The sequence below is a fragment of the Sphaerodactylus townsendi genome, linkage group LG04 (assembly GCF_021028975.2).
Source record: "Sphaerodactylus townsendi isolate TG3544 linkage group LG04, MPM_Stown_v2.3, whole genome shotgun sequence".
NCBI classification, from domain to species: domain Eukaryota; kingdom Metazoa; phylum Chordata; class Lepidosauria; order Squamata; family Sphaerodactylidae; genus Sphaerodactylus; species Sphaerodactylus townsendi.
Window position 1 is genome coordinate 156,626,501 of NC_059428.1, and position 20,615 is coordinate 156,647,115.

General features: G+C 49.2%; 2 protein-coding genes across 3 annotated transcripts; one reads left to right on the forward strand and one right to left on the reverse strand.

Annotated features, from left to right (window-relative positions):
• The first annotated feature begins 793 nt into the window (after positions 1 to 793).
• Positions 794 to 18,280, forward strand: LOC125432117 (acyl-coenzyme A synthetase ACSM3, mitochondrial-like). Of its 2 annotated transcripts, XM_048495481.1 has the most exons (15): positions 794 to 936; positions 2,641 to 2,704; positions 2,811 to 3,053; positions 4,187 to 4,397; positions 6,472 to 6,679; positions 8,110 to 8,253; positions 8,337 to 8,493; positions 9,884 to 9,963; positions 10,877 to 11,000; positions 11,316 to 11,396; positions 11,490 to 11,591; positions 14,004 to 14,131; positions 15,415 to 15,514; positions 17,448 to 17,567; positions 17,860 to 18,280. In XM_048495481.1, exons 3-15 carry the CDS (start codon positions 2,811 to 2,813, stop codon positions 17,944 to 17,946), a joined length of 1,785 nt encoding a protein of 594 aa, XP_048351438.1. In that variant the 5' UTR covers positions 794 to 936; positions 2,641 to 2,704; the 3' UTR covers positions 17,947 to 18,280. The 2 variants fall into 2 exon arrangements, with proteins under 2 accessions (XP_048351438.1, XP_048351436.1); XM_048495479.1 differs by lacking the exon at positions 2,641 to 2,704.
• Positions 11,629 to 12,277, reverse strand: LOC125430697 (max-like protein X). Its single transcript, XM_048492821.1, has one exon. The coding sequence runs from the start codon at positions 12,259 to 12,261 to the stop codon at positions 11,629 to 11,631; it is 633 nt and encodes a 210-aa protein (XP_048348778.1). The 5' UTR covers positions 12,262 to 12,277.
• Positions 18,281 to 20,615: the final 2,335 nt, after the last annotated feature.

The window sequence follows — 20,615 nt, forward strand, 5'->3', positions numbered from 1 at the left end:
AGCCCCTCTGAAGGTGACCGAAGGGACCCACAGGTTCATATATGTCCAGCTGAACATTAAAATACACCAAGCAAGGCAGCCTTTTCTTAACCCAATCCCGAACTTGCCGTTAATGAAGGACACGCGACCACAGAATGCAAAGTCAGGAAGGGCGGTTTAGCCGTTCTTGGGAGACAGGATCCTCTGAGATCCTGTTACGTATACACACCCCTTAAAACAGACCTGGGCATTATACAGCCTGCGGGCCACATCCGGCCCGCCGGATGACCCTGACTGCCCCCCCTGCCTTGCTGGGGAGCGAGGTGCCTTTGAAAGCCCTGCAGAAGCCGGCAACCAAGGCAACCAGCTTCTGCGGGGCTTTCAAAAGCACCAGTCGATGAAAAAAGTAGGTCAAGGGACTTAAGTCTCCCCACTTGCTTGATTGTCACAGTGGACAACTATGCAGGTAGATTAAGCCTGTGATTCTTTGTGCCAAATAGTGTTGTATGCAGAACTGTTGCCACTGATTCCAAGTTGATCTGTGCACCTGTCTGTCACTTATCAGCCCCTATTATGCAGAATTGAGTTCAGCCTTTTGGCCCGGCCCTCCACAATATTTTCTGTTTCTTAGGCGGCCCCATGGAAAAAATAATTGCCCACCCCTGCCTTAAAATGTGGGTGAAAAGAGAAACCGAGACAAAGTCGTGAAGGTCAAGGTCTGCTATGTCTTGCGGACCGTGTCAATTATTAGAAGATGCTGGCACGCGATGCCTTGCCCTCCGGCATACTTTCAACTGCGTGCGTCGTCCCTCCCAGGGCAGCATGTGCCGAGGCTGGAGAACACTGGTGGCAGGTCCAGAGTTTTCCCAACCTCAGCGGCAATGCTCTTTCTCTTGAAACCGGAATAACCAGCGAAGCTTTTTCTCCAGAGGTTTCCAGCTGCTGTCGCTCTAACAGGTCAGTGTTGCTATCCTCACCGGCATCTCGTAGGTGAAAACAGGGACATCCCGGTGGCCAAAGGCCACCACAGACCCTCCTCCCTCCCAGCCTTGGAGGAAGGGTGGGCTACGAATCTGTAGATAACTAGATAGAGTTGTCTATAAGATTAGCCCAGCAGTGACCATTCACAAGAACCCCCTGCGCAGGAAAACTGCATGAAAAAGGGGCGTTCGGCACACTGCGCCAGATGCTTGCTGTAAAACTGGGCCACTTACTAAACCAGCATGTACATTTGAGAGCCAGCACGGTGTAGAGAGCAGGTGCACTCTAATCTGGAGAACCGGGTTTGATTCCCCGCTCTGCCACCTGGGCTGTGGAGGCTTATCTGGTGAACCAAGATTAACTTGTGCACTCCAACACAGGCCAGCTGGGTGACCTTGGGCTAGTCACAGTTCTTCGGAGCTCTTTCAGCCCCACCAACCTCACAGGGTGTTTGTTGTGGGGGGGGGGAGGGAAAGGAGGTTTTAAGCCCATTTGAGTCTCGTACAGGAGAGAAAAGGGAGATATAAATCCAAACTCCTCCTCCTCCTCCTTCTTGGTCAGAAAACCTAAGCTGGTATGTGGATTGCTCTATTTATAAAAAAATATTGATAGATGGTGCACTATAGAATGAAGACACGATGCTGCTGTCAGGAGGCCTGTCAGAATTGGGGATTTGATTATGCTGCTTTCTGTATGAGGGGGGGGGGTAGTGGAATGGGTTAATGCGTTACAGTCTGCCTTTTGACTGTTTCTTCTGTGTGATTTCACTACCAGGTGCTGGCCAAGGTCAGTGGCTGGGCATCTTCACTGTTATCTTTCTTACAGTTACTTTTAGGCGTGCTTTCCCAGGATGGGGGTGGGGGGGTGCAAGCTGTTTTAATTACTGGATTTTGCACGGGCAAAATCAGTTCTGGCTTTGTCCAGAGAAGATCCACAACTCTGAATAAACTGCTGTTCTTACAAATGAGTTTGTCTCAGTTTTTGGGATTCTGACAGCTGCCTTATATTGAAACAGGCCATTGCTCCATGAAAGGCAGTATGGTCTACTCAAACAGCTCTCTGGGGTCTTTCACATCACCGTAACTATCAAATCTTTTAACTGGAGTTTCCGGGAATCAAACCTGGGACCTTTGGATGCTCTGCCACTGAGACACAGCTCCTCCCCTGATATTGACGGAACTCATGCTGCTCTGTTCTTGCAACAATACAAGCAATTAAAGGAGCGGGGGGCATGGAAAAGAAGCTCATAGCAGACCACACGCACAGAGATTTTATAAAGAATTCCCAACATATTCTCTACAAGCCAAAGACAGTGATTTACAAGGACCAGCGCTAGAAACATCATTAAACAAACAAATGACCTCATGGTTCCTTGTAGACATGTAAATAAATAAACGCTGTCTTTAGCTGGCAACCAGCCAGCAAATTGATCTAAACTCTCCTTGAGAATCCTCTCTTGGATCATTCTTATTGATCGGCAATACCCTGCTCTTGGGGGTTGTGTTTCATGAGGGACTTGGCCGTAGATCTCTTGTCCATTAGGAGATATATTTCATGGGACTCTTGACTGAGAATATTCTATCAGCATTTTTGTACTGTGTTTTAGGACTCTCTGTATTTTTGTGCTGTATGTTGTAGGCATCCATGTTAACTGCACATTTCTGCGCCTTTCCCTTTTAGCGTTTTATTCAATCACTTTGCACTTTAACTCGGATGTGTTTATAATAGGATCGCAGACTTATAGGTATGGTGGAGTGTTTATTTATTTGTACTTTATACCAGTATCACTTTAATTTACTGGTAGACGTATGACAAAATAATATCTGCTTCCCTTCGTAACGTTTTCCTAGATGATTTTGCTAACTTTGATGCCAAGATCTAATTTTTCTACCATGAAAACGTTGCTGAAATCACAAATCCTCTCATCTTTCTGGAAACGTCAGTCTCCTCCTGGGTTATTTCGAGGACACCGTCAGCTGCTTAGCGCTCCAATTTCTGCAAAGTATGGAGTCCTTAGCCACGGAGGCCAGCAACTGCCAGAATACTTTAACTATGCAAGTGACGTGCTGGATCAGTGGTCCCAAATGGAAAAGGTAAAACTGTTCTTCTACAATAGGGTTCCCCAACCTTTTTGAATTCTGACACGGCATGGCGGGCATAGCAACAAAATGGCTGCCGCAGGAGGCGGAGCCTGCCACAAAAGGATCAACACAGCTTAACGTCAGTAACACAGCTCAAGGTGTTGCAGTGTGGTGGCAGCTTGTGCCAAAGCAAAATTTAAAAAAAAACTAGAACAGCCAATTAAATTTCAATCAGAAGCCTTGTTGGGCAAAAGCCCTAGCTCAGTGATGGCGAACTTTTTGAGACTGAGTGCCCAAATTGCAACCCAAACTCCACATATTTATCGCAAAGTGCCAACCGGGCAATTTAACTGGAATGCTGAGGTTTTAGTTTAGAAAAAACTGGTTGGCTCCCTCCTCCTCCGCCCCACCCGCTCGAGCCGGGGCCAGCCTGCTCTAGCCTCCAGCAAGTCCCATGTGCACTACTCTGTGCCTCCCTAGCATCTCTACCTCCTCTGTGCCCCCCCCCCCTTGGGCAGCAGCCACCTGGAGCACAGGCACCAGGCCCACCAGCCGAGTTCTCCCTGCTCACCACGGTGCGCATACGTCATGCTCAGTGGCTCAGGCCAGCCTAGATGTGTGTGTGTGTGGGGGGTGATTTTCCGCCCTCCACATGATGAACTCTGTGTATGCATGCCCACAGGGAGGGCTTCGAGTGCCACCTCTGGCACCCGTGCCATAGGTTCTATATCATTGCCCTAGCTGATTCTGAAAACACTCGCGGGCACCAGAAAAGGTGTTGTCCGGCACGCCCTGTTCTTCAGTTTACCCAGGCCTGTCTAAGTAAATATCTGATCATGAGGCCCTCCCCGCCAAAAACTATAAATAAACCCAAACCCAGAAATACAGTTTTAAGCAGCAGCCTAATAGGAGACCCTGACTCAGACACGAATTGAGGTGTGGGAGGTTAACGCAGACAGGTAGTTTCTGCCCAGCATAACCTGTCAATAAAGCGATTTCTGAAACCAAGAGTCTGGTTATTGCTGGGATCCTGATGGGAGAGGGAATTGGGGAGCTATTTGTAGGCACAAAGATGTGTAGAGGCGTTCCATTAAGAACCACACAAACCATCTCGCTTTCCACACCCACGTGTGTCCGTTGCACAGGACGGGAAGAGACCTCCCAACCCAGCGTTGTGGTGGATCAACGGCAGAGGAGGGGAAGTGAGGTGGAGCTTTGAGGAGCTCGGAGTCCAGTCCAGGAAAGCGGCCAACGTCCTCTCGGACCGCTGCGGGCTGCGAAAAGGAGACAGGGTCCTCGTCATCCTCCCCCGCATCCCAGAATGGTGGCTGGTGACTGTGGCTTGCATGAGGACAGGTCAGTAAAAAAGGTGGCAGAAGCCAGCAGAACATAACGGAACGTTGGTTTGCTGGACAGCTGCGGCAGGGGACTGTTCCGGACGTCACACGCCAAGTGCGACCACCGCAGGCAAGCTGAGTGCTCAATATGCAAGTCAGCGCCTTCACGTTGCAACTGGCTTTGAAGGCAAGAGAGAAGCAGAGGTGGGTTGGCCAGTGTCTTCCTCTTCAGAGTCTTCCTCGGTGATCTCCCATTTAAGTACCAATCTTGCTTAGCTGCCAGGATCTGATCCGATAGGGCTACTATGCCATGCCACCTCTCATCCTGTGATGTCAGAATACAGCCCAATAATACTAGTTATAATTGTCTGCCAACAAGTTGCAAATGACTCATGGTGACCCCAGCCTGGGGCTTTCAAGGCAAGTGTGAAGCAGAGGTGGTCTGCCATTGCCTTCCTCTGCGGAGGTTTCCTTGGTGGTCTCTCATCCAAGTATCAACCCTGCATCAGGGTGTAACATATCATCTGCTTAATAGGGGTGTAGAAGTTTGTTTGTTTGTTTGTTTATTATATTTTTATACCGCCCTATCCCCGAGGGGCTCCGGGCGGTGTACAACAATAAACATAATATAACATAAAATGGCTAAATCTTTAAAAGCAGTGATAAAACAGTAAAAGCTAAATCTCATAAATACAATACAAAAATACTAGCATAAATATAAATGGCGTCCAGCAGCTCCATATTCAAAATCCTCTCCCCAAGAGGGAGGAATGGCAGGTCCCGTGGAATGACAAACGTCCCAGATGTAGAGGGTCATGAAAGGGGCGGGAAGGGAGCACCATCAGCGGCCGGTTCCTCCAAAGGCCCGGCGGAACAGCTCCGTCTTACAGGCCCTGCAGAACTCACCAAGGTCCCGCAGGCCCCGGACAGTTGGAGGCAGAGCGTTCCACCAGGCCGGCCCTGGTCCGTGTGGAGGCCAGCCGCATCACCGAGGGGCCAGGGACCACTAGTAGGTTGGCCTCAACTGATCGAAGAGGCCGTACAGGGACATATGGGGTGATGCAGTCTCGAAGAAGTTGGAAGGAGAGGGGGTTGTTTAATCTCCATGCACCGCTGTTTTCATCCTGGTTACTACCTTTGGAAAATGTCTGCTGTTCCCAGGCAGTTTAGGTGCAAACGCAGTCATCAGTTTAAACCATATTTCTAACAAATAATACAACTGGGGTGGGGTGGGAGCAGAGGTGGGATCCAGCAGGTTCTCACAGGTTCCCGAGAATAGGTTACTAACTATTTGTGTGTGCCGAGAGGGGCTTACTAATGGGTGATTTTGCCACGTGATTTTTGCCTTGGTTACGCCCCTCCTCTCAGCAGTAGTGCGCAGAACTTGAATCAGTCTAGCAGGAGGTGCACCGGCATGTGTGGCAGCCTGCACCTACGTGCATTCGTTTCCTGCCCAAGGACTGGCGCAGCGGCTGCATCCTTGCCACAGCCCCGCCCAGGAATGCCCCGCCCCCGTCGTGGCCCACCCAGCCCCATTGGCGCTACGCCTCAGTTTGAATCCCACCACCATGGGAACCTGTTATTAAAAATTTTGGATCCCACCACTGGGTGGGAGAGGGACGAATGGTAGCCATTTTGCCCCCAAGGTGAAGGCGCCATGGAAGGAAGCTGAATTTTCACGTTGGATTAGGTCACAGGGGTTTGCAATTGGGACTACAATCCCAATTGGCCATGCTGGCAGGGGCTGATGGGAGCTGTAGTCCATGAACATCTGGAGAGCCGCAGGTTGCAGACCCCTGGATTAGGACAATCACAAAATTAAATAAAGGTTCATTCTATATATCATCAAAGGCTTCCACAGCCAGAATCAACCAGCTGTTGTGGGTTTTGGGGGCTGCGTAGTCGTGATCTGCTCCTTTCACCCGCGTCTAGATGCAGGCAAAATGGCAGGAGAAAAAACTACCAGACCACGGCCACCTAGCCCGGGAAAGTTCCATTCTACTCAATGGCCCATGGTTCAGCAACAAGGTACCATTCAAACTACGAAGTCCACGATGTCAGCTGTCTTCCGCATTTCTGTCTTGCTCTGGTAGGAATTGTCGCCATCCCTGGAATCCCCCAATTAACAGCCAAAGACATTCAGTACAGGCTCCGGTTTTCCAAGGCCAAGTGTGTCATCACCACTGATGCTTTGGCGCCCGTGGTGGATGCCGTCGCGGCCGAGGGCCACTCCCTGAAAACCAAACTGTTGGTATCTGAAGGCACAAGGGATGGGTGGCTGAACTTCAGCGGCCTCTGCAAGTGAGTCGTCCTCATTGTGTTTTCTGCTTTTGCCCCAGCCTGTACGCAAGGAGGCCGCTTCTCCTTTCCTTTGCTTTAACCTCACAACAACCCTGCGAGGTTGTTTAAGTGAAGAAACAGTGACTGGTTAAAGGTCACTCAACAAGCTTCACTGCTGAATGGGTGTGGTCCTCTCACATGGGAGATAGACAGCCCCCTGATTCTTTCTGCCTAAATGGGCACGCTGTCACCAATGGAGCAAACAGCACCCCCTGAGACCCTTTCAAGTCAACAAAACAGGGGGGGGGGGAAGGCTAAAGTTCTTTCCCCCTCCCCGCCCCCGGTGTGCTCCAATCCAAATCGGGAGCCTGATATACTTGAGAAGAGAGTACCAGAGCCAGCATGGCGTAGTGGTTAAGAGCAGGTGCACTTAATCTGTAGTGGTGCACTTAATCGTAGTGGTTAAGAGCAGGTGCACTTAATGAAGCCAGAATGATAAATGAAGAAAAATGAAGCCATGCTGAACTGCTGTCTAGGGGAAGGAGTATATATATTGTACCAGAGCCAGCATGGTGTAGCGGCTAAGAGCAGGTGGATTCTAATCTGCAGAACAGGGTTTGATTCCCCACTCCTCCACCTGAGTGGAAGAGGCGTATCTGGTGAACCAGATGTGTTTCCGCACTCCTGCATTCTTGCTGGGTGACCTTGGGCTAGTCACAGTTCTTCAGAACTCTCTCAGGCCCACCTGCCTCACAAGGGGAGAGGAAGGGAAAGGAGGCCTCCTCCTCCTCCTTTTTCAAGCTAGGCTTCTTAATCCACATTTGCATAGGAAGAAAGACACAAATGCAGCCACACAACTATATTTTGACATATTTTGCCTGGGTTCACATCGGCCTAAAATACTTAGCTTAAATTTGGGAGTAGCAGTGGCGTAGTGGCTAAGAGCAGTGGCTAAGAGCAGGTGCACTCTGATCTGGAGGAACCGGGTTTGATTCCCAGCTCTGCCGCTTGAGTTGTGGAGGCTTATCCGGGGAATTCAGATTAGCCTGTGCACTCCCACACACGCCAGCTGGGTGACCTTGGACTAGTCACAGCTTTTCGGAGCTCTCTCAGCCCCACCCACCTCACAGGGTGTTTGTTGTGGGGTGGGGGGGAAAGGAGATTATAAGCCCCTTTGAGATTTGTAAGCCCTTTTGAAAGGGGGAATATAAATCCTAATAATAATAATAATAATAATAATAATAATAATAATAATAATAATAATAATAATAATAATAATTCTTCACTCCTCACAACCAGTATTTATCTGAGTCAAACTCTGATTTAAGGAACTGAAATGTCTTAAATTTTGCCCAGGTCATTTACACTTAGTCCAGCTGACCTCACAAGGATGTTGGGAGCTCTGTAGAAAGACAGATACTTTCACCACCGTGATGCTGTCTCTTTCACAGAGAGGCATCCGCTGACCACACCTGTGTGAAAACAAAGCTCCAAGACCCAATGATGGCTTTCTTTACCAGCGGGACAACAGGTTCGCCCAAGATGGCTGAGCACACTCAAGGGAGCCTGGGTTTCCGACCCATCAGGAATGACAGGTACGGACACTAGCTTTCTTTGATATATGTCCAGTCCTGCAAATGTCCTTTATGACAAACCTCCTCTCCCTCTGTTCAATCAGATACTGGCTGGACTTAACTCCTTCGGATACAATGTGGTGCACAGCAGATACGGGCTGGGTGGTGGCTTCGATAGGATCTCTCTTTGACCCCTGGGCTCTCGGGACTTGCATCTTTATCCACCACCTGCCACAAGTGGAATCGACGACCATCCTGAATGTAAGATGACTCTGCCTAGACCCCTTTCATAATTCTGCCAGCAGTCAGGATTGAACGGGAAGAGGAATAATGACATTTGTGCTATTTTAATTTCCATTCGTGCTCGCCATGAGCTTCCAAGAGGCTCCAAGGCTGCAGGCAGCTGGGTTTGAGGCTCCTCTGCTTGTTCAACTGTTTTTATGCGCTGGCTTGTTGTTTGGTAGGTTTGGCGTGTTTTTATTGGTGTGATTTCTTTTGCTGACCTCTTTTTATTATCTGTTTTCTTTTATTGCTCCTGCCATGAGTAGCCTCACACACGTCTGGAGTGGCGGCAAACAGGTTTTCTTAGTCCAACACTCCATCTAGGTTAGAATATTGCGATATGGCAGAATACTGTACAATACCCCCATTAGACTTGGACAGGCAATATGCAGATTTTCTGAGTCTAACACTGGCCGTCTGCATATTGCCCCTCCCTCCCCTCCCTTGCATGCCACCCCTCCCTCCCCTTCCCTTGCATGCCTCCCCTCCCTCTCCCTCCACTAGGGTGGGTGGGCCATGTCCAGATGCCAGGCCCCCTCCCTCCCCTTCCCTTGCATGCTTTCCCTCCCCCCTTCCCTTGCATGCCTCCCCTCCCTCTCCCTCCGCTAGGGTGGGTGGGCCATGTCCAGATGCCAGCCCCCTCCCTCCCCTCCCTTGCATGCCAGCCCTCACCACCTCCCCTCCCCTCCCTCCCTCCCCTTCAGCCCCTGACATTACCAGTCAATCAGCTTGTGTACAAGAATTGTGTACAAGAGTTGTGAGATGGTCAAATATTTAATAATACTCCATTAGAGATCGAATTTTCTAGACCCAACCCTTCTAAGCCGTATTTTGTAACTTCGGTATGATGATTCAGCATGGTTAGCATGATGTGCTGTTGCTTCTGCAATTAAAAGTATACAAACAGAGAGCTGGAAGAAGAAGAGTTTGGATTTGTATCCCACCTTTCTCTCCTGCAAGGAGACTCAAGGTGGCTGACAAGCTCCTTTCCCTTCCTCTCCCCATGACAGACACCTTGTGAGGTAGGTGGGGCTGAGAGAGTTCCGAAGAGCTGAGACTAGCCCAAGGTCACCCAGTAGGGATGTAGAAGTGCAGAAACACATCTGGTTCACCAGATAAGCCTCTGCCACTCAGGAGGAGGAGTGGGGAATCAAACCCGGTTCTCCAGATTAGAATCCACCTGCTCTTAACCACTACACCATGCTGGCTCTATGGGTCATCTACTCCAACCCCCTGCACAATGCAGGAAATTCACAATTACCTCTCCTCACGCCCCCAGTGACCTCTGCCCAGAGAAAGACAAAAAACTGACAAGTTGAGTTAGAGCAGCCAATAATGTTCGCATGCAAATTTTGCTTTCTTTTTTTAGACTCTCTCCCGATTTCCTGTTACCGCCATCTTGGGCGCTCCTACATTGTTCCGTATGTTGGTACAAAACGATCTGACCAGGTAATCAGGGATGCTGCTTTTTGGAAAGAGCCATATTTCCCTACGCACTAGCCCATTCCATATCCCATGACTGCGAACACAAAGTCACCCCAAACAGCTCACATTTCTCGCTCACTTCGTTTGTCCTCACTATGAGACAGACTAGGCTGAGAAAGTGTGATTTCACCCAGTTAAATTCTCGGCTGGCTAAGTGGGGGGATTTAAACCTGGTTTCGTTAACTGCTACACCATACAGGACCAGTCTTTGAAACTAATAGCTAAGCATTTATAATGGCATCTGTGAAAAGCGTCTTCTCTAAATCACCCCAAAATGACAAAGATCTAGAAATGTCAGAAACACACTACCCTGCAAGTTTCCTCTACTGCAAAAATCATGAGTATATTGGCCACACTAGCAGTCTGAATGTATCTCGAGATGACAGTATCAAGATTCCTTGCTCTTTCCTGGCTAAGCACAGCTCCCAAGAAGCCTTTCCGTCTTGGGGATGCTGCCGGAAAACTCTTATGGTGTTTTTATCCTGCTGTCCCTCCAACTAGTTCACGGCCGTCCCCTTTTATCTTCACAACAACCCAATGAGGTAGGCTAAGTGGAGTCAGGGAGCAGCTACCACAAGGCCACCCAGGAAGCCTTGTGGGCCGAGCAGAGATTGAAACCTCTGGTCTTAATCAGACCGCACGTGCAGAATAACGCACATTCAATCCACTTCCACAATTGTTTGAAGGTGGATTTTGCTATTCCGCACAGTAAAACCCAGCTTCAAAGTACACTGAAAGTGGATTGAAAGTGCATTATTCTGCGTGTGCGGAAGGGGTCTCAGACATTCCTTCGCATTGCACCAGGTGCCAATTCGACACCGCATTTCTAACATACTCTAGAAGTTTGGCCTTAACCAGACTCCGCATCCTCTTTCAGCTACAAATTCATGAGCCTGAAGTACTGCGTAAGTGGAGGGGAGCCGCTGAACCCGGAAGTTATGGAGCAGTGGAAAAGCAAGACGGGCCTGGACATCCATGAAATGTATGGGCAGACAGAAACAGTAGGTGCACAAACATTACGTCTGGTGTGTTTTTTATGCCTCAAAGGACATTTCACGCCATGGGACGCAGCTTCCTTCTCGAGAGACGGCCTGATTTGTCTGCTCTGAATGGCAGCAGACTAGGAGAAACCCTGTGAAAAACGAAATGCCTGTTTGGCTATGCCCCAGGCTATCTAAATATTTCACAGCTACAGTCCTAGGCATATTTATTTTGGACTCAAAGTAAACACTGTTGTGAATAAGAATAAACCTGCGTGGGGTTTGGCCTTCCTGTGTCCTCCACACCACTGAGAAAACTGCTCTTCTCCCAAATAGGGTATGATTTGTTCGACTCTCAGAGGGATGAAAATCAAACCTGGTTCAATGGGGAAACCGTGCTCCCCCTATGATGTCCAGGTTAGTTAAATGTACCTGCTTTTTTAAAAAGTGTGCTAAATTACAGCAGGAACAAACAAGACTGGAATCAGCGCTATACTTCTCTCCTTCCAGATCGTAGATGAAAACGCAAACGTTCTGCCTCCAGAAGAGGAAGGGGATATCGCCATCAAAGTGAAGCCCGAGAGACCTCTTGGCTTTTTCTCATGTTATATTGTAAGAAATCCACCTATGCACTGGGGAAAAGCAATGGCTACGTAGGGCATACAGAGATAGAGGCATTGAAGGACTGGAAAAGGGAGTCCATGATACCCTGGAAAACATTGAATTTCACCTGGTCAGAGACCTGGTTCTTCCCCTCGTTGGGGTTGTCCTGATGAGCTTTGACAATCTGTTCATAGTTTATTTTCATGATTTTCAAGGCCATCACATCTTTCCGGAGCGTGGAGACCTCTTCTTCCTGCTTCTTCTTTTCCTTGTGCAAGAACTGAATGTAGTCAATAGTCTTCTGTAGCACAGCTGCCTTGCTTAGCTTCTGGGTGCCTATTGAGAAATCCTGCTGCTGGCACATGGGCACAATTGCTTGCAGGTCATCGTAGCCTTTCTTAATGGCATCCCGCCTCTTTTGCTCTGCCTGGGTGTGAGCACGACGGCGGCGGTCTTTGTATATTTCTTTATAGGTCTCCTGCTGGTAATCCGAGTCTTCGTCATCTGTATTTGGTACAGAAGAGGCACTGGTGGAGCCGATGCTGTTTGCCCGAGACACAACACTCCCTTTCCTCCTGCTTTCCACAAAGAGTGCAGGATCCAACCTGTTGTCACTAAAGGATGGGTCCACCTTCCTGGCCCAGGGCTCCTCCGGAGAGACGCTCGGCGGGTCCGCCATCTTCACTCCTCCCCTCCCCCCCATAGGGGATACAAAGAACCTGTCCTTTTTCTGGCTTGCCAGGGTCAGCGGCCAATGCCCAAGGGACCCTAGTTCAGGGATGGCAAACCTTTTCGAGACCGAGTGCCCAAATTGCAACCCCAAACCCACTTATTTATCACCAAGTGCCAACACGGCAATTTAACCTGAATACTGAGGTTTTAGTTTAGAAAAAACAGTTGGCTCTGAGGTATGCATTACTCGGGAGTAAGCTTCGTGGTAGTCGGTGCTTTGAAGCAACTGTGCAACTCTTTCAATGAGTGAATCACGACACTAGGAGGGTTTACACAGAAGCAAGCCCCATTGTCAGCAACCGAGCTTACTCCCAGGTAAAGGATCGTGCTTTAGTTCTTCGAATGAAAATCAGTGGGGTTTAACAGCGCTTAACAGGGTTACCTACACTGCTTCTCCAAAACTAGGTCTTAGGTTTAATGCTAATAATTAAGCCCAGCGGCCCAGGCCAGCCTAGATGTGTGAGGGGAGGCGACTCTGTTTGCGCGTGCCCACAGAGAGGGCTCTGAGTGCCACCTCTGGCACCTGTGCCATAGGTTCGCCACCACTGCCCTAGTCCACATACCATCTCAAGAACCTCAGGTGGATCCATTTCCTAACGGAGATAACACTATGATTTTGACACCCCTCAGTTTCTTAAGTAAAACATGATTTCAAATGTTCAAAACAGAGGAGAACTTGCTGTCATTCAACAAATGCAAAGGTTTTACACTTTCCCGCCCCAAAGAAAATGATACATAGATTTTGTTATTTAGAGATAACTCACGTTTTGCGACCTTGTCCTTTTCTCCACAGAAATGAAGGCTAATCTAGATATTATGGTGTCCGCAAGTCTGCACGCTGGATGCCTGACTCTGTTGTAGCAAATAAGACAGAGCTGTTCTGCCAGGTCTATCCATGGGGGCAGCCAGGGCTCAATTCCTCTTCCTCCCTCACCTTCCAGTGTGGTGTAGTGGTTAACGGCAGGTGCACTCTAATCTGGAGAACTGGGTTTGATTCCCCACTCTGCCAGTTGAGCTGTGGAGGTTTATCTGGTGAACCAGATTAGCTTGTGCACTCCAACACACGCCAGCTGGGTGACCTTGGGCTAGTAGTCACAGTTCTTCTGAGCTCTCTCAGTCCCACCCACCTCACAGGGTGTTTGTTGTGGAAAAGGGGAAGGAAAAGGGGAAAATAAGCCCCTTTGAGTCTCCTTACAGGAGAGAAAGGGAGGATATAAATCAAAACTCTTCTTCTTCCTTGTCGCTTTGTTTCCCTCTCTTTTCCTCCAGCTAATTATTTAAGCACGGTGGAGTGTTGCATTGTTTTATTGGTTTTATACAGGATGGTATTGGTAGGAATGTGTTGGTGGCCACTCTACGCCTGCTAAGGTAGGGAGAGAGGCATGCGAGTCAAATGAATAAATAAAGCCATGTAAAAATCCCTTTTGGCTCTTCTGGAGTTTGAAAGGGTGCGGGACGATTACAAAGTTTCCTGTTCCTGCTACACCATGGGATTGCGGCCTTTTTGAACGACAGGACGCTTCTCTAAAATGGTACTGAGGTCCACATGTCAAAGCTGCAGACATCATAAACTCAAGTTTGGACCAAAAAACTTGGGTTGGACCATTCCAATTTGACACAGACTGCAATTGAGTTGGAAATTCCAATGTATCCGTGGTTAATCCTCCTCCTCCTGAAATGTTTCATTAGGATAACCCAGAGAAAACAGCGGCAACGGAACGCGGCCCATTTTACATTACAGGGGACAGAGGAAAGAAAGATAAGGATGGATACGTTTGGTTTGTCGGAAGAAGTGACGATATCATCAATTCTTCAGGGTTCGTTTTAGTCCTTTAGGAGGGCGGGTTTCCTGGGAGGATGTTTGCATAACCAACCTAACATTTTCATATTCTGCTTTAGATTTATTTGTGTATTTTAAAACACTTTGATACCGCTTTCCTTCACCCGAAGGGAATTCAAGTTAGATATCCTAAAGCCCCACAAGAACACAGCCCAAAACAAACACCAAGGAAAGGAAACTAATTTAAAACACTCAATACTTTGTATTGTCGAAGGCTTTCACGGCCGGATTCAACTGGTTGTGGTGGGTTTTCCGGGTTGTCTGTGTGGCCATGGTCTGGTGGATCTTGTTCCTATCGTTTCGCCTGCATCTGTGGCTGCCATCTTCAGAGGTGTATCACAGAGGGAAGACACTGGACGCAGTGTGAAACAGACTTCCCTCTGCGATACACCTCTGAAGATGCCAGCCACAGATGTAGGTGAAACGTTAGGAAAAAGATCCACCAGACCACGGCCACACAGCCCAGAAAACCCACCAGAACCACGCAATACTTTGTTTTAAAAAAAGAAGGCATTTGCTACTGCTCAGTCCAAATGCGTAAAACTAATTTTAGCCAGAAGAGAATGGACGTGTCTTTGATTTAAAAACAAACCAACCACTGATAGATTAGCCCCCACCTGGTTCAACTCATAATCATCTCCCTCCCGCAAAAAACCCCAACCCTTGGAAAAATCCTGGGCCTCCCCAAGCTATTCCCAAGAATACTGAGGTTCTTGATGCTTGGGATCCATACACCTGACTGGATCCCCCTTCCTTTGCAGTCACATGTTCTTGGGAACGAGAGAAGGAATCGGTGTCAGGGAAAGAACCTTACAAACTGCAGAAGCCATACAGACCTAGCAGCATCCAGTCCAACATTAGTGTGTCTTCAAAGATGAAATAATATTTATTTGCGATAACTTCTCCATATGCAAGAAAGGAAAAATCTTGCGTATCACTTGAGATGGTGTGAACAAAGGTCTGGAAATGCTGTTGTTCTGTTCTTGTTATCCTCACTACTTTTAACCACCAGTAAAGATGTACAAAAACTAAAACAGACTATTTAGCACCGGGCTGGTCTGCAAAATTCAGCCACAACTCCTTTGTGGCCTAAATTCTGTAGGACTCCTATGCGTCCCCAAAGGCAGCTAATACATTCTTCCTTTTCTTACCTCTTGTCAAGATAAATACTCCAGGAAAAAAGGCATTTAGAATGCTGCGCGTTTCCTCTAGCTGGTAAATTTCCCCTCTATGCTGATTGTCTTTCCTGGCCTTCCTTAGGTATCGCATCGGACCGTTTGAAGTGGAAAGCGCTCTTTTAGAGCACCCGGCGGTCGCAGAAGCGGCTGCCGTGAGCAGCCCAGACCCGCTCAGAGGAGAGGTAATGAGAATGGCCAGCGGCCTCTCTGGGTCTCTGCCCTACCCTTGGGGCTCAATCGGGGAGAAATGCAGACAGAAACCTGCACCACCTTCATGCTCAAATCCTTGGGAACCCACAGTGCAAATTACACTTGCTTCTAACCATCCTGACCAATGAGGGATGCGTATCTGAACTGATAAGGTTGGAGGTATATGCGATACAAATCTGACTGGTGCTTTTCTAGGTCCATGGCCCACGTGGTCAGACCTGGGAGGGATTCCACTTCGCACCAGGTTCTGTAGCCATGCCCCTCCAATGGTGCTCAGCAGTGGGAGCTAGAACCCCCCCCCCCCCCCGCGATGCAGTACACGAGCCACAATTGATCTATAACATTATTTAATTTACTGAATCTCTAAAACATGTAGAAAGCCACTTTTCTCAGAGGAAACGCAGGGAGGTATACAAAACCAGCACTCAAAAGAAAGCTGTCTGGATCTCCCAGCAACATTGCATCAAATTTCACAGTACAAACTAGGATAGGGAGAGACTTCTGGCAGTCTGCACTGATAGTCCAAAAATAAGAACGAAGAAATCAATATAGTGGCCAAGAATGGAATGGAAAATGGTCATTCCAACAAGGGACGGGTTAGTAAAGCCGTCAGGAGATCGGTCCCCTGCCCTCGATAACTTCTTAGAAAGATCTGTTCTGGCCATTTAATTTTAAAAGCTCCTAGAAAATTTCAGAGAGCCCTTGACGCAAAGTGGTAAGTACTGCAGTTCTTGACGCAAAGTGGTAAGTACTCTGCTCACAGCCTGAGGCCCCTTCCGCACACGCAAAATAATGCGTTTTCAAACCACTTTCACAACTGTTTGCAAGTGGATTTTGCTATTCCGCACAGCTTTAAAGAGCACTGAAAGCAGTTTGAAAGTGCATTATTCTGCATGTGCGGAATGAGCCTGAGTTTCAGGTAGCTCAAGGCTCTCTCGGCCTTCCATCCTTCCCAAGTCAATAAAATGAGATCCCAAGTTGCTGGGGGTAAAGCATAGATAACTGGGAAGGCAGTGGAAAACCACCGCGTAAACAGAGTCTACCCTGTAAATGTTGCAACGTGACTTCACCCCCCAAGGTCAGTAACGATCTGGTGCCTGCACAGGGGACTACCTTTACCTTTAGAAAGTTTGAGGAATGTCTCAGGTGTCCGGGCGCGGGCGGAGCGATAGTATCTGTCCCCGCGCCCGGACTGAAGCCGGTGATCTGGAGGTCGGCTGGGCAGGGGGGTTCCTTGGGACCGGCGCGGCAACGCATCGAAGTTTCGACATGAGGATGCTTCGAAGAAACGAAGCTCCGTAGCTCCGGCCGCGCCCGGAGTGCAGCTGAGCCCGATCGGCTCGGCATGGACGCGCTGCAGCTGGGCAGGGGGAGGGTTTTGAGTCTGGGAAGGGGATTTAAGGGAGAGCAAAGGGAAGCTCAGGAGCTGCCGCTGCAGCAGGGTGACGTGGGAGGGGTGTGGAGTGGTGGAAGGGCCAGACAGCTCGTGAGGAGGTTGCGTTGGGAGGGTGTGCCAGGGCCACCTCCCGTCAGGCAGCAGTCGCTCGTCCAGTGAGGCAACTGGGTGTGGTGCGTCAGCTGTCTAGCCAACCCCGGCTGTTAGTGAGGCAACTGCGGCGGGGCGGGGCCTGACACGCAGGGGGTTTAGGGAAGAGACAGCTGGAGAAACCAGAGGGGGCAGCCTTCAACACCAGGCGCCCTGTGGGCTAAATTGTTTCTTGGCCCCTTGGGCCAATTGGAAAAGAACATCTCTGGGGAGGACAACCCCCAGGACAGGGAGGGAGGGAAGGTTCCATCGCCCAGGGGCCCTGCGCAGGGAGGGGAAGCGCCACATCAGGGTCTAAGGAGGAAAGCAAGGCGACAACGTATCTGAGCATCGCTGCTTGTGCCACCTTCTTCTTGCAGGTAGTGAAGGCTTTTGTCGTCTTATCTATGAACTACATCGCCCACGATAAGGAAAAATTGACTCACGATCTTCAAGAACACGTCAAGAAGGTGACCGCCCCATACAAATATCCAAGGAAGGTAAGTATGCTCAGTCAATGGAGGCATATCCAGAGACAAGGGGAAGAGCCTAGAAATCACTAGTCAGAATTTCCTTATCAAATAAAGCATCCATAGCACTCCTTTCGCCTGAGAAAGATAGAGTGACACAGAAAACCCTGCCAGCATTCAGGGGTTGATGAACATCTGGAGGGCCAGAGTAGGACACTCTGCTTTATGTGAAACTGTGAACACAGGCCCGTCCACCATTCTGAACCAGTGGCTTTTTTCTATATTCTGACAAGTCAATGTTCCTTGTTCCTTTCTTCTCTAGGTGGAATTTGTCCAGGAATTGCCGAAGACAGTCACCGGGAAAATCAGAAGGAACGAGTTAAGGAAGAAAGAATGGGGAGAAGTTTGACGTTTTGGCAAATCTACGAAACAAAGAAAATTATTCAAGTGAAGTTAAGGCTGGGATTACCTGTCTCTTTCTCCATCAGACTTTGGGTTTCAGGCTACAGATCAAGGGGTTTCTAAATTAGGATTGGGGACCAAGAGGGAAGGAAGTGAGAAGTTCCTCCACTAAGGAAGGATTTGCAATAAATACATGGCTCAGGGACGATTCTGAGTTTCTCACCTGTGCCACTTGTATTCCTGTTTTGATCTATCTTCTCCCTTGTACAAACTATAGTCACGGTTCTTTATTTTCACTTGACAGCTTCCTTGCACCTCTCAAAATGCACGCATGTCCAACATTAAACATATGACAAGAAATCAGGATGACGTATGCATATTGCACTTATAAATAATGTATGTCAAGAACATGATAAATTGCATATAACACCATAGTGTTGACTAACAGCTATTGCAGCCTAGTGGTTTAGGGCGCTCACACCCTCTTAGTCACAAAACTTCATGGGTGACCATGGCCTGGTTATTCTCTCTCCCAGGCCTACCTCACAGGGTTGATGTGAGGATAAAATGGTGGAGGGCAGAAACAGTTATGCCGCACTCAGCTCCTTGGAGGAAGGGTGGGATAAAAATGTGACAAATAACAACATGGACAAAACTGAACCAAAGGTGAAAAGTCAAGAACTGGATTGACACAAGTGTTAATGGACATAAAGAAGAAATTAAATCAGGGACACTGGGTTGTTCCTGGTTTTGAACCCTCCCTGACCATTTGATCATTTCCTCCTTCGGCAACCTGTTCACTGGTATGCAAATGCAAATGCTCCTAGTCACCTCCCGTCCGCATCGAGTGGCTCTGAGCCTATTTCATCTCCCTTGCCCACAATTCCTCACATGCAACCTGAGGATTCCCCTGGAGCAGGGGTCTGCAACCTGCGGCTCTCCAGATGTTCATGGACTACAATTCCCATCAGCCCCTGCCAGCATGGCCAATTGGCTATGCTGGCAGGGGCTGATGGCATTTGTAGTCCATGAACATCTGGAGAGCCGCAGTTTGCAGACCCCTGCCCTAGAACTACAGCTCAGTTTCCAGACTAGAGAGATCAGTTCTCCTGGGGAAACGGCTGCTTTGGAGGGCTGACTCTATGCCACTGTACCCTATTGAGGTCCTCGCCTTCCCTGGGCTCCATCTCCAAATCTCCAAGTAGGGATGCCACTCTCCAGGTGAGACCTGGGGGATTGAAGTTCATCCCCTTGAGAAAACTGATTCTTTGGAGGCTGGGCTCTGTGGCATTGTATCCCACTGCGTCCAGCATGGTTAGTGGTTAAGAGCAGGTGGATTCTAATCTGGAGAACCGGGTTTGATTCCCCACTCCTCCACCCAAGTGGCAGAGTCTTATCTAGTGAACCATATGTGTTTCTGCACTCCTACACCCCTGCTGTGTGACCTTGGGCTAGTCACAGTTCTCTCAGGACTCTCTCAGCCCCACCTACCTCACAAGGTGTCTGTTGTGGGGAGAGGAAGGGAAAGGAGCTTGTAAACCACATTGAGTCTCCTTACTGAGAAAGATGGGGTATAAATCCAAACTCTTCTTGGGTCTTTCCCCACTTAGCTTAAGCCCCGCGCTACTTGAGGAGAGTAGCGCGGGGTCCCCTGGCACTCCCCACGAGAGGGGCGGCGACAGCGCAGCCGCCCCGACGCTGCCGCTGTCGCGCCCCCTCAGCGCGAGGCATCCCTGGTGCTCTTGCAAAGGGCGCCTTTTGATGACCCCGCGCAGAGCGTGGGGTCGTGGGGACGCCCGGGTGCGCGCCAGGGATGCGGCACACTGGGAATTGCGTGCAGCGATGGCGGCCGAGGGGAAAGTGTGGAAAGGCCCCTGCTCTTCTTCTCCCCAGGGTTTGCCCCCAAATCTCCAGAAGTTTCCCAGCCTATGTCTGGCAACCCCACCCCTCATCCCTGCCAGAGGCCAGGGCGACCCTTCCACGCAGAGTTCTTCCAGCTGAAGTCTGCAAAGGACTGCCCTTTCTGCTGCTGCTTCTTTCCTTAGCGCAGGAAAGGGGGCAGGTACCATCTTCCGACCTCCCCATTGGTCCGGGGATGCCATCTTCCCTATTCCCTGCAATGTGGGGGGAGGTACTTAGGAGTCCTAGCCTTGGACATGTTTGGCCTGGCCCTGCCACCCCTCTCCATGTAGTATCTGTGGGTGGTGTGTTCCAGCAGCCACTCCGCCTACAAGCACACTGCAGTTCCCCCTTTGAACCGGATCAAGATCCCCTGAGCCATGCTCAGGCGAGCAAGATACTGTCCTCTTTCAATGCAGAGACTTCTTGCTGGGAGGGACGTCACGTCCCAGTGTGGAAGTAACCTCTGTCCACTTTCTCTGCACAGTCACTGTCTGACAGCTGACATTTTCCGCTGCATCTCTTTCAAAAGACTTCTGTATTTTTGAAAACGGTGACTTTGAGAATAGTCGATGGACGGATCTTACGGTCAGAAGTGACTGTCCTGTCAGTTGTGAACTTTAGACACAGAGTTGGTCCAAACATTAACAGGGTAGATACTGTCAGCCCGTACAAGGAAGGAAGTCAAGATACCGAGTCTTGAGGAGGAGAAGATACTTGCAAAAGGCTCTGATCTGTAACCTTTGCCAGTTTATTTATTAAAAATCAGTAACTAAG

What these genes read in the sequence shown, in the direction of transcription:
- LOC125430697 (XM_048492821.1), bottom strand. Translation starts at nt 12,261, where the DNA reads ATGGCGGACCCGCCGAGCGTCTCTCCGGAGGAGCCCTGGGCCAGGAAG.
- LOC125432117 (XM_048495481.1), top strand. Translation starts at nt 2,811, where the DNA reads ATGATTTTGCTAACTTTGATGCCAAGATCTAATTTTTCTACCATGAAA. An exon ending in GTACAAAACGATCTGACCAG is followed by an intron (nt 9,964 to 10,876) that starts GTAATCAGGGAT and finishes ATCCTCTTTCAG; the next exon opens with CTACAAATTCATGAGCCTGA. An exon ending in TGTATGGGCAGACAGAAACA is followed by an intron (nt 11,001 to 11,315) that starts GTAGGTGCACAA and finishes TCTCCCAAATAG; the next exon opens with GGTATGATTTGTTCGACTCT.